The following is a 12,500-nucleotide window of genomic DNA, read 5'->3' as shown; positions in this document are numbered from 1 at the left end:
CCCTCTCCTGTTGTCTCTTATTGTGTTTTCGCTTAGCTGCAGCTGCCTTGGGACCAATGGAGCTCTTCCTTTTTCAGGGCATCTAAAATTAGAAAGTCAAATTTTGATCATAGACTTTGTAAACGTTCACTGGTCTGTCCATCCACTAGTCTGTCTTTGTCTTATTTTGTTCAGGTTGTGAATAAAAATGTAGCGATGCGGAAAATCAATCAATCGCGGCAGAGAAATTGAAACGGGGGGGGGGGGGGGGGGAATAGACGATTTTTTTTTCTGGATTTTTAAACATCTAAGGTGTGATGTCGTACCTGTGAGACGTGCTGATTCGAATATGCCTTTAGTTTTGCTCTGTGATGCGTAGTTTTCGAGTTATAAGAGGACAAACAAACATAAACTCCTACTTTATATATTTAAAATATATTTGGATATATATATATATATATATATATATATATATATATATATATATATATATATATATATATATATATACATTCAAAGATGACACGACTATGACACGACGATGATGTCATGTGCAAAAATTTCAGCAACACATCACTTCCAAACTCGGAGATATCCATATGGTCCTCAAGCCATTGCAGACTGAGATTAAAGCCTCTGGTCACAAATAGACAAAAGCAGAGATGTCGATCTAGATTTCGCCCTTGTTGTGGCCTCATCAGGACAACATACTGCGAATCGTTTATTTGTGACCATATTAGGCTCATTAATATAACTTAATCGAACCCACTAACTTGATGAGGCATCAGTGCACAGATCGAGTCCCATCACAGCGCTTGCTGCACGATATGCCAGCAACAGGTGTCGCCTGTCACGTGAGCACATCGACTCTGTCCCGCTGATCAACAGTCAGGATGTTTGCAGCCAGGAACATTAAATTCAACTGAAGAAGCACGCTGACTATGACACGACGATGACGTGTATGGCACATATACTATGGAGTGTGTGTGCGTGTGTGGGTCTCCTCCATGACACCAAAACCATAAAACTGAACAGTGTATATTCGTGTGTGTGTATATTCGTGTGTGTGTATATTCGTGTGTGTGTATATTCGTGTGTGTATATTCGTGTGTGTGTATATTTGTGTGTGTATATTCGTGTGTGTATATTCGTGTGTGTATATTTGTGTGTGTATATTCGTGTGTGTGTATATTTGTGTGTGTATATTCGTGTGTGTATATTTGTGTGTGTATATTCGTGTTTGTATATTTGTGTGTGTATATTCGTGTGTGTGTATATTCGTGTGTGTGTATATTCGTGTGTGTATATTCGTGTGTGTATATTTGTGAGTGTATATTCGTGTGAGTGTATATTCGTGTGTGTGTGTATATTCGTGTGTGTATATTCGTGTGTGTGTATATTTGTGTGTGTATATTCGTGTGTGTGTATATTCGTGTGTGTGTATATTCGTGTGTGTATATTCGTGTGTGTATATTTGTGAGTGTATATTCGTGTGAGTGTATATTCGTGTGTGTGTATATTCGTGTGTGTGTATATTCGTGTGTGTGTATATTCGTGTGTGTATATTCGTGTGTGTATATTCGTGTGTGTATATTTGTGTGTGTATATTCGTGTGTGTGTATATTTGTGTGTGTATATTCGTGTGTGTATATTTGTGTGTGTATATTCGTGTGTGTATATTTGTGTGTGTATATTCGTGTGTGTGTATATTCGTGTGTGTGTATATTCGTGTGTGTATATTCGTGTGTGTATATTTGTGAGTGTATATTCGTGTGAGTGTATATTCGTGTGTGTGTATATTCGTGTGTGTATATTCGTGTGTGTGTATATTTGTGTGTGTGTATATTTGTGTGTGTGTATATTCGTGTGTGTGTATATTTGTGTGTGTGTATATTTGTGAGTGTATATTCGTGTGAGTGTATATTCGTGTGTGTGTATATTCGTGTGTGTGTATATTCCTGTGTGTGTATATTCGTGTGTGTGTATATTTGTGTGTGTATATTCGTGTGTGTGTGTGTGTGTGTGTGTGTGTGTGTGTGTGTGTGTGTGTGTGTGTGTGTGTGTGTGTGTGTGTGTGTGTGTGTGTGTGTGTGTGTGTGTGTGTGTGTGTGTGTGTGTGTGGGGTCATAAAGCATAACATAATCTTTGATATCTCCCATCCCCCCTCTCTTCTCCTTCCTCCTTCTCTCTTTCTCTCCCTCCCCCTCACTCCAACCCATCTCCCCCCCCTCCATCTTTCCTCCCCACCCCTATCTTGGTTTTCCCAACAGCGAAGTGACGGGTGGTATTTGCCAGTAAAATATATGATGAAGTTTGGTCCTACCAGGTGGTACTGCTCACCCCTACTTGCTCATGGACTGTCAGGAGCAATTCATTATCATGTCCGACTCCATTCTTCATTTCAAGTTATACCAAAATGAGACGTGCGATAATGTTGAAATTATTTTGCGAGGCAAGTTTGTAGTTGTGATTCTTGTATATTTTAAAAGTAATTGTAGTGTTGTGAGTTTACTCACGCTCGCAACACGTACGAACACAGCTGGTGTGCTCAGAGAAACCCGGTCAGGCTCTTTTATTGAACTGCAATCACTTTATTCATTTAAGCTGAGGTCGTGGCCATGTCTTTGGCCTCTCGCTCTCGGAACACCTATTATTCGTCCAAACCCAGCTCAAAGATCATTGGCTACTTTCAATATTCAGTTTCATAGAATACTCCAGTCCAGTAATCATCACATATGAAATCATGTAATGTACCAGGGATGGTCTTTCTGTACAGAGCGTCTGTTCTGCCGAAGCAGTTTCCTTAGGTAGGGAGGGTTACACTCCGAGAAGGGTCTTCGCTCCGACATCGGAAGTTCGGGCAGGAATTTGTAATTTGTCCAGGGTGCCGACGATAGCTCACCTACTCTTCGTGAAGGACGCTGTGGGATCTTTAACGTCCGCCAACAAATGCCGTGGCACACACATTGATGAACCAGCCAGCTTGTGAAACACCAGGATGACAGTTTATATATGTGTCGGGATTCAAACTCAGGCTGCACAGCTTCGAGGTGAGTGTGCCTACCTTCAGGCCATCCTGCCAGCCCCTTTAGGGTAATGTAGGTCATCAAATAATTGGTTTTTAATCAAATAATTTCCTCCACATTGTGCAGTAATATATTTTGCAATCTACAGGAAGTTATTTAATTGCATACAGACCGGTTGCTACATATTTCATGAGATGATCTAATGTTGTGAAATGGCTGTTGAATGAATGATGCATCTGTAAATTTAATGTTTTCACATTTAATGAGATTTTGCAAGGTCGTCAAGCAGCTGTACACTGAGGGTGACTCACCTGTGTGAATCCCAGGTGGTGATTACTATTCCGGACTGATTTAACACTGCGTGCACGATCTCCAACAATATGATCACACTTGTTCAAACAGCAGGCAGCTTCCTTGCAAAGTTGTAAAGCAATCGCAGATTGTTTGGAATTAAATTTTAAAATAGATGTAATCTGCTTTTCCTTTTCCCCATGGATGACAAGTGAACACCTCTATGAAACCGAGGGCTCGTGTTGACTCGAGTGCCAGTCAAACATGGATATGACATCAACGGCTTTGATAAATTGTCAGAATTTTGCTCAATGAGTGCAACATCCCCGACAAAATAGTGATTTATGAGACAATATTCAGGCGAAAGCAGTTATTTGTTGTGGAAGCTCACGTGACGTATACAAACTATATTCTGAGGCGAGCTTGACGCAACCCTTGGGCAAGACCCCAGCAACATGACGAACATCACCTGGGATTCACGCAGTCAAATCACTCACGTGTACGAGCACATTAATACAACTGGTTCACCGATGCTTAGTGCATGTGCATGTGTGTGCTCTTGAATGCAGGTTTGGACTTATGCACACAGTGTCCACCAACATATTGATTTGGCTACACACGATCGTTGATGAATCGTTGGAAAACATTGACAGCCTCACGAGTAAATCTTCAAGTTCCACTGGGCATGGAGGTAACTTTTCATCATTTTATTTTTTAGCTTAAAATAGAGCTCGCAGAGGACATTTTGGCAAAACAGAACAAAGTATAACAGCACTCGGTGGAGCATATACCTCCGCCAGGCTGAACACTTTACGTTTTGCATCCCATTTATGGGCTGGATCTGAACCACAATCTAATACGCTTGTTCTTGTCACTGAACCAACCCGTCAACCTAATTTTGTCATAACTCGGCCACAACTTTTTGAGATATACTGATATATGTATGTATGTGTATGTATGTATATATATATATATATATATATATATATATATATATATATATATATATATATATATATATATATATATATATGAGGCCCGGCGAGGAGGAGTGATGTAAGCGACATTTTTTAATGATATGATAATGATAGGCTCGGATGATAGGGTAAGGGTTAAAATAGTGCTATATGGCATTAACTCCAAAATAGCCGATGTGGCCCTTACATCACTCCTCCTCGTGACGCCTCATAAATGTACACACACACACACACACACACACACACACACACACACACACACACACACACACACACACACACACACACACACACACACACACACACACACACACACACACACACAGTTTTTGGCCTAAAAAGAATTGGTGGTTGAATTCTGATATGCAAATCCTCTTCAAATTTCAAGTCAACCGGATGGAAATTGAGGATATTAGAGATTAGAGAAGGTTATTGACCTTTGGCCTATGATGACCTTTTGACCTTTTGACCTCAAAAATAAATAGTATTTTGTCGGACCATTTGGTGAAGTTTTGTGAAGATAGGTTTAAAATTGTGACCTGTAGGCGATTAAAGGTTAGCGGACAGAACAGAAGCGATCAACATACTTATCAAAACAAAGACAAATGTGTCCACGAGCAGCGTCCTAAAGATTTATATGGCTAAAAAAAAATTAAAAAAGTAAATATTAAAAAACAACAACAACAACAACAACTTCCGATATTTCGTCACGTGCCTTGATTAAGCCAATAGCGAAACGCGTCATAATGTATTTACGTATTTACGATATATCGTATATTTACGAAATAAATAATGTATTTACGAAATTACAATACGATAAATGGAATAATCTTTAAATAGTAATGTGAACTTTTTGAAACTTTAAAGCAAATGTTCGAATATATTTAATAGTTCATGATAGACTCTCTCAAAAGGCACCGTCTTTGTGAGGATGTGTACATGTGCTCAGTATTTAAGGAGATCCGGATCTTGTATATACAAGAGCCGAGTCTGAGAGATTAAGGTTTTGTCTTCACAAGAAGAAGAAGAAGAAGAAGAAGAAGAAGAAGAAGAACAAGAACAAGAACAAGAACAACAAGAAGAAGAACAATGTCGAGCTCTCTATGAGCAGCGTTCGCTACACAAGACGCTGCTAAAAAATTTTTTGCGAATTAATAAATAACTCTCGTCCCCACAGGGAGGAGTAAGTGACTAATTTACCCTTTTCTCTACCTCTGATCATTTATACATATGCTGACTCCCTTACTGTGTGTGTCTTGGTTGTTTTCTCCATATGCGGGTTCCACAAGGCAGAACAGAGTCCTCCCAGTTCTGGAAGTTTCCACCACCATTTTGGGAAGGGGAGTGAAAGTTGAGTGGGGGGGGGGGGCGGTCACGATTCATGGACCAAGCCGTGAAGTTTTCTTGTTCTCAAAGTTTTGTCCCGAAGTCTCTGTTCAGAATCGTCACTATGCCCCAGACAGCTTCCAACTGTAGTTTGTTTGTCGTGATATTCCCAAGGATGGTTTTTAATATATCTGTAAGGTTCTTCTTCATCATTCCCGTTGCTCCAATAATCATTACTACTAGTTTCATGCTCTTCAGATTCCAGGATATTTTCACTTCTTTTTGATTTTTTTGACATTTTCTTGATTTCTGCGTTGTTTCGGCCAAAATCGCTGGGAACTCATACTTTAATTAGCAATGCCTTATTTTCCTTTTTGCACCTAAGTGCTATATCTGATTGCAATGCTTTGTTTTCTATGTTCACGCTCGATGGGATCATCAGGTTGTATGTGAATGTTACTTTCTTGTTCTCAATTATTGCCTTTGGTTCATGTTTCCATGGGTTTTCTGGGACTATGATATTGAAGTTTTTGTAGATGTGCCAGTGAATTACTCGACACACTTTGTTGTGCCTCTGTGTATACATCTGCTCTGACATGAGTTGTTTTTTTACATCCCGATAAGAGGTGGCTCGTGCTTCCTGTTTCTACCTTGCAAAACCTACACCTGTGCGATTGACTGATTCCTGCCATTTTCTTAAAGCCATTGGTGTAGTGTCCTTGGTTTTGGACATTTATAATGATTCGTTCTCCATCCATGTTGAGCTGACCTCCTTTTAACCATTATAATGAACCTTCATTGTCTATGCCCAATCTGTACACCTCTTTTTATGCCTCCGCTGACAGTCACAGGGAGGCATTATGTTTTTGGGTTGTCCATACATCCGTACATACGTAGTCCATGCCATGCTCATTTTTCTCTTTTCTCTGTAACCACCTAACCGATTGACACAACATTTTCATACTTGGTGCGACTACTTGCATAGAATGTTTTTATGATAATTATGACATCATAGGTCACGTGTTGTGGCAGCCTTGTTAAAAAAAGGAAAAACTTTGGACCTCTATCTCTGAAATTGCTCTCTGGAAAAAATTGAAACTTGGCACATGTCAAATACTCCCCATGCGAAACAAGTGTGATTCTTTTGATATAATTTGTGGCTTCATTATGATGTCATAATTGCATACAGTGAACGCTTTTTCCAATCAGTATGAATAATTTGGAGGTTCATCAAAGGCTGAATTGTATGTGGGGGGAAAAATATCAATGACGTCATCGGTCACGTCTTTTGGCAGCCATGTTGTTTTTCACATAAAAACTTTCAAAAGTCTTCTCCGAAATGGCTGAACAGATCGAGGGGAAACTTCATCTACATGTTCCTCAAGCCATGGGGATACGAGGGTGTTCATGAATAATTAATAGGTCACATCGTCTGGCAGCCATATTGGATTGAATGAAATTATTTTATAAATTATTTCTCTTGAAGCGCTTCATCAATCGACGTGAAACATCAACAATTATGATTATGGGGAATATATTGTCGTGTCCATGGGGGTTAAGACCAACCTGGATGGATAGCCAAATGGTTCTACTTTAGAGGTGAACATGTGATCCTTGGGGATTATAGTGCACGCGGGACGAGAGGGGCAATGAAGCACGTACCAGACGTGTTCACCAGGACAGAGGATAAGGGTTTATACTCGAACCCACAACAAATAGACAAACACAAGCATTCTTTAATAAAAATGAGTTTAATGGACATAAATCAAATATTCATAATGAAAATATACCAAACATGATAAATCGTGAGGTAACTTAAACCCTAAAGTCGAGGCGCCTCCACGCACAGTTACAAAAATGGACAAGGGGAAAAGATAAAACAAAAGAAAAATCCCTCCTATATTCTGGCACTTAGCTTCGGGTCCAGAAGTGATTTTTTTTTTCGAGCTTGACGATCAAACCCGCGTCTTCCTGTGCGGAAAGCCACACCCGAAATGGCGCCGAGCCGCTCTCTGGGCGTGAAATGTACAGGAGGAAATTTGGGCGGTGATATTCAACACTTGGGCTCAGAAACCGCCGTGCAGCAGCTTTTCACGATTGCACTTGCCGACGCCGCTCCTCTGCAAAATGGTGCCGCCTTCTTTCCCGAGGGCACAACATGAGGCTCCGAGGCACGGACTCACAGGAATCAGCTGTGAACAGTCAATGGCTAGCGTCTTGCTCCATCACGCGTGCAAATTCATGCAAACAAACACGAGAATCGTGCAGCCTTCTTCACCGTGTTGAAGAGAAGCAAGCGTCATGCCCTTCTCTTCCAACCGCCATCTCCTCACTCGCTTCTCCGCCTTCTCACGTCACGCCCATCCATCATCCACCCCAGGGGCGTGGTTTGCCTGTTGTCATTCCTGGAGGTGGGGTGAAAGGTTTGGCTTGGTTGTTTTTGTTGTTTTAAGGACGTGATACTTTTTATTACCGGTCTTTTGTAAATGCAAAAACATAGGAAAAGGTCGCAGGGGGCAATCACATTCTGGGAGAAATTGGTCTTAATCCCTGCCAAATTAATACAGCACCCCCCCCCCCCGACAGTGCAGTAACATGTAACAACTTAAGCTGACAGTTTTCCCTACTTTAATTACATCAAGATGTCTCCTGCTCATCCATGGCCCATACTTCTCTGTACAATCCTTCCATCCATCCATACTCTGTGCAGTGCGTTGGTGCTGCCTTAGCAGTCTCCTTGGCTATTGGGCACAATCCTGGATGGGTCACCACTCCGACATCGAATACCAGCAAGCTGGCATTCATTTTGCCGACCTCGGAAGGATGACAGGCAGAGTCAACCCCACCTGGTATTAATTCAACAGCCGAGGGGGATTTGAACTCAGGATCCTAGGATCCCATGCCCATCACCCTAACCATTAAGCCATCACCAGGCATACAATCCTTCCTTTACTATGAAATTCCTCCATCTACCACACAAACATAACAATATGTTTTAAATTTCAGCCTGATCGTACCCATAGTCTGGCAGGTACAATTATTTAATGTGTAAAATCTGGGTTCAGGGATTTAAATCAAACTTCGTACAATAGTGTATAATTTTGTAATAATGTTGGCGGAGGCATATCAGGTTACGTCGAAGAGTGACCTCGTTTTTTTCATATCTTCCTGCTCTTTTGTCGTTCTCCCAGTTTAGTCTAGATGCCAAACAGCCATTTCAGGGCAAAGCGTGCTTTAGCGTCATTATGAAGTTTTTTGGTTGATTCATCATCTCTGAGCTATCCTGAATAAGAATCAGCCGGGTGCCAGACTCGCACCCTTGAGGAATTTTTTTTAGAGGCGAAAAACAAAATGGCCACCACCGACTTTCGATAAATTCTGTTTTGGGCTAAATCTTCACTTCTAATGCACTTACACACAAAATTTTGGTGTCTACTACAATGTTTCATGCGACAGACAAGGTAAACGTTGATGATTCTCTCAAGATTGGATGACAACAGATGGCGGAATTTGAATCTGGATGGCCAACGAGCTTCAACAAGACACTAACCAAGAAAGTGACCCTGATGATTTTGACTAAAACGAGCATCAAGCTGGATGGAAGGTCAGTATATGATACCGAATTGATCTACACCCGAGTCATATGTCTCCAACAATACAGGGATATTGATATCAAGGATGTCCTCTCTTTCGAACTGTCCCCTGTCCCAGCCTCCTTGTTTGATGAGAGCGGGGCGATGTGGGCTCAGTCGAAAGCAATCCTGAAGACGAAACTCCAAGTTGAGCAATCAAGTCAAATTCAAGGTGTTCCAGATGCTGTCATCATCGATGGATGCGCCATGTTATGGACTGTACATTGGCCCACAAATGGTACAGTTGAGGATTTTGTGATCAACTTCATGGGAACCATCAAATACCACCTGGAGTGTTGTGACGTATACCTGATTTTCGACAGGTACATCAAAATCAGCACGAAATAAATGTCGAGATCCAGTCACGCAGGTCATGATTCAAGTCGAAAACATCAACTCAACTTACACACAACACTTCCAGCGCAAAAAGTGGTCCTAAATGTAGCCTACAACAAAGTACAACTGATCGATTTGATCTGTCAGTATCTGATGACCCACATTGTGGACAACCAGACCAAACTGGTGATCACCGGAAAAGATCCTACACCAGTACAAGTATGGAACAATTCCACTCTCCAGAGACAGGATGTGAAAACACACCATGAAGAAGCAGATGTCATCATCATCCATCACTTAGTTAGAATTGTGTCAGGTGTCTGGTGACTCACACATCAAAGTGGTCTGCGACGATACAGATGTCTTTGTCCTGTTGATTCATTTCTACCTCGAGGAAAAGATGACTGTGGATGTCACCATGCAGAGTCCGTGTGCTGGGAGGGCGAACGTAGACATTCGCCAAACAGCACTGAAACACAAAAGCATCACCAAATATCTGCCTGCTGTACATGCTCTGACCGGATGCGATACTGTGTCGTATTTGTTTGGCATTGGAAAGGCCACAGGGCTGAAGGTACTAATGGGCAGACACATCATCCCACCTTACTTGGTCAGCTGGAAGTTGACGAGGAAAAGATGATATCTGAGGAAACTACCTTCATTGCTGCCTGGTATGGTTCCAAAGTCGAATGTGATATGTCCACACACCGGTATCAGTTGTGGAAGTCTAAGATGGCCAACTCCATGATTACCTCTGCTCCGAAATTGAAGTCATTGCCCCCATCGCATGATGCCTAGTTCAACATGAACATCGCGCTCATCATCAAGTCATTATATGGAAATCGGCCACTCAGTCAGACCCTCCGAATTTTGATCCCATCAAGTATGGATGGCAAGAAGGTGAGGACGGTGCGACGTGTCCAGCCACACTTCATCCTGATGTGTCTGCTGCACCAGTTACCATTCTGCAGCTGATCAAGTGTGGATGCTCCACCAGCCGGCCATGTACCACCGAGAGGTGTGGTTGTGTGGCAGCAGAGATGTCATGTTCGATGTTTTGCAGTTGTAATGCTGGATCAGACTGTTGTAACGAACAGACAAGGTTAGTAGCTGCTAATCACGATGACTATGACGAAGATTGAACATAATGAAGAACATTGCATCCTTAACAAAGTTAATATTTGTTTGCCTAAAAGTAAAAGGTAATTTCAAAATCATATTCATGTACATACTTACTTTAAGACATAACCCAAAGTCATAGTCAACTATCCACATGTATCCGGATATATATGTGTAAAAATCGTATTCCAATATAATCATCAATTCATTGATCATTGCGAGTAAGTTACTGCAGCCATCATTGACTATTATTGTGAGTAGTATTAATATTTGAGGGTTCATCAAATTCAATTTCTTACTCGAAGTGATCAGTGGAACTGCAAAATAGCCATTTTTCATATTAAAATGGTGGCCATCTTGAAAATATGAGACAGGTCTTGTATATGCACCTTCAATTTTATCATTATCGGATTCGTTGACCATGAAAATATAGTAGTAGACACCAAAATTGTGTTTGTAAGTGCATTAGAAGTGAAGATATAGCCCAAAACAGAATTTATCGAAAGTCAGTGGTGGCCATTTTGTTTTTCGCCTCCAAATTTTTTTCTCAAGGGTGTGAGTTTGGCACCCGGCTGATTCTGATTCGGGATAGCTCAGAGATGATGAATCGACCAAAAAACTTCATAATGACGCCACAACATGCTTTTTCACATTTCCGCTGGAGTATTGTGGACGGTGAGGAGTTTCCTTGTTTTGATATCTGGTTTGTTGATTTCTATTTGTGGCCAGTTTATTATTCTGCAGCTGTATTGGAATACTGATATTCCTAGTTGGTCTATGGCTTTGATTTTGTTTCTTGTGGTGAGATATCTTTTCAGAATCGTCCTCGTTCTACGCAGATATTTCTTGGCAATTGTTTTGCGCATTTGGTGGCCCTCTTCTGCTCTGAGATATTTGTATGATGCTCCATTTTCTAGTTCCCTTATTGTATCTAGGTACTTTTGGGTCCTCAGGAACTTTTTGGGACTTTTGGGTCATCGGGATCTTTTGGAACTTTTGAGTCCTTGGGAACTTTTGGGACTTTTGAGTCCTTGGGAACTTTTTGGGACTTTTGGGCCCTCAGGGTCTTTTGGGTCTTTTGGGCCCTCAGGGAATTTTGGGTCCTCAGAGTCTTTTGGGTCATCTGGGTCTTCAGGGTCTTTAGGGACCTGAAAGCGTATTCACAGGTCGAAGAGGTCTCAGCAGTCTAAAGGGTCAAAAGGTACATTCCAATAGTGCGTAATTAATGAATTGAGGTACGTAATTAATCGACACAAAAAGTATAGTATGCCTCACTCGGACAAACACACACACACAACTCATCCATTTATAGTCGATGAAAAGATGAAATGTCTGCTGTCAATAAGTATTAAACTCCCTGTTCTGTTGTTGCGTATGGCAGAAAGGTTGCTAGGTAGCTATAATTCATTGGATGCCGCTGATGCTGTGCCTCCCTACCAGTACATGGGTACTCATTTCACCAACCTCGGAAGGATGACAGGCTGAGTCAACCCCCACCTGGTGTTAAATCATTGGCCAACAGGGCTCAAACTCAGCATCCGAAGATCCCAAGCCAGCATCCTAACCACGAAGCCAAACCCAGGCTGCATTCAACCCCCTGAGTCAATACCTTGTTGAAGCGCTTTTGGCAGCGATTAAAACGTCGAGTCTTCTTAGGAATGTCTGTACCAGCTTTGCACATCTGGGTTTGGATATTTTCTCCCGTCCTTCCTTGCAGATTTGCTCAAGCTCTGTCAAGTTATATGGGGAGCTTCGGTGAAGAGCAATCTTCAAGTCTTTCCACAGATTCTCTGTTGGATTCAAGTCCAGGCTTT

At 41.5% G+C, this 12,500-nt stretch overlaps 1 protein-coding gene across 2 annotated transcripts in view; it reads left to right on the top strand.

The window, feature by feature from the left end:
• The window catches only part of LOC147014973 (proton channel OTOP2-like), an 89,163-nt gene that overhangs the window by 36,032 nt on the left and 40,631 nt on the right, over window positions 1-12,500 (top strand). For both annotated transcript variants that reach the window (XR_015050170.1, XM_085849235.1), the window contains one exon: window positions 3,866-3,987. Coding sequence is in view for 1 of the 2 variants with exons in the window: in XM_085849235.1 (XP_085705361.1) it covers window positions 3,866-3,987 (122 nt within the window). In the remaining variant the exon portion in view is untranslated. The remainder of the gene's footprint in view (window positions 1-3,865; window positions 3,988-12,500) is intronic.

Source organism: Eptatretus burgeri, chromosome 12, assembly GCF_056783735.1.
Source record: "Eptatretus burgeri isolate ZD-2024b chromosome 12, Ebu_testis_v1, whole genome shotgun sequence".
Lineage (NCBI taxonomy): Eukaryota > Metazoa > Chordata > Myxini > Myxiniformes > Myxinidae > Eptatretus > Eptatretus burgeri.
Note: the sequence above shows the minus strand (reverse complement) of the source record. Positions and strands in the feature narration are given on the sequence as shown.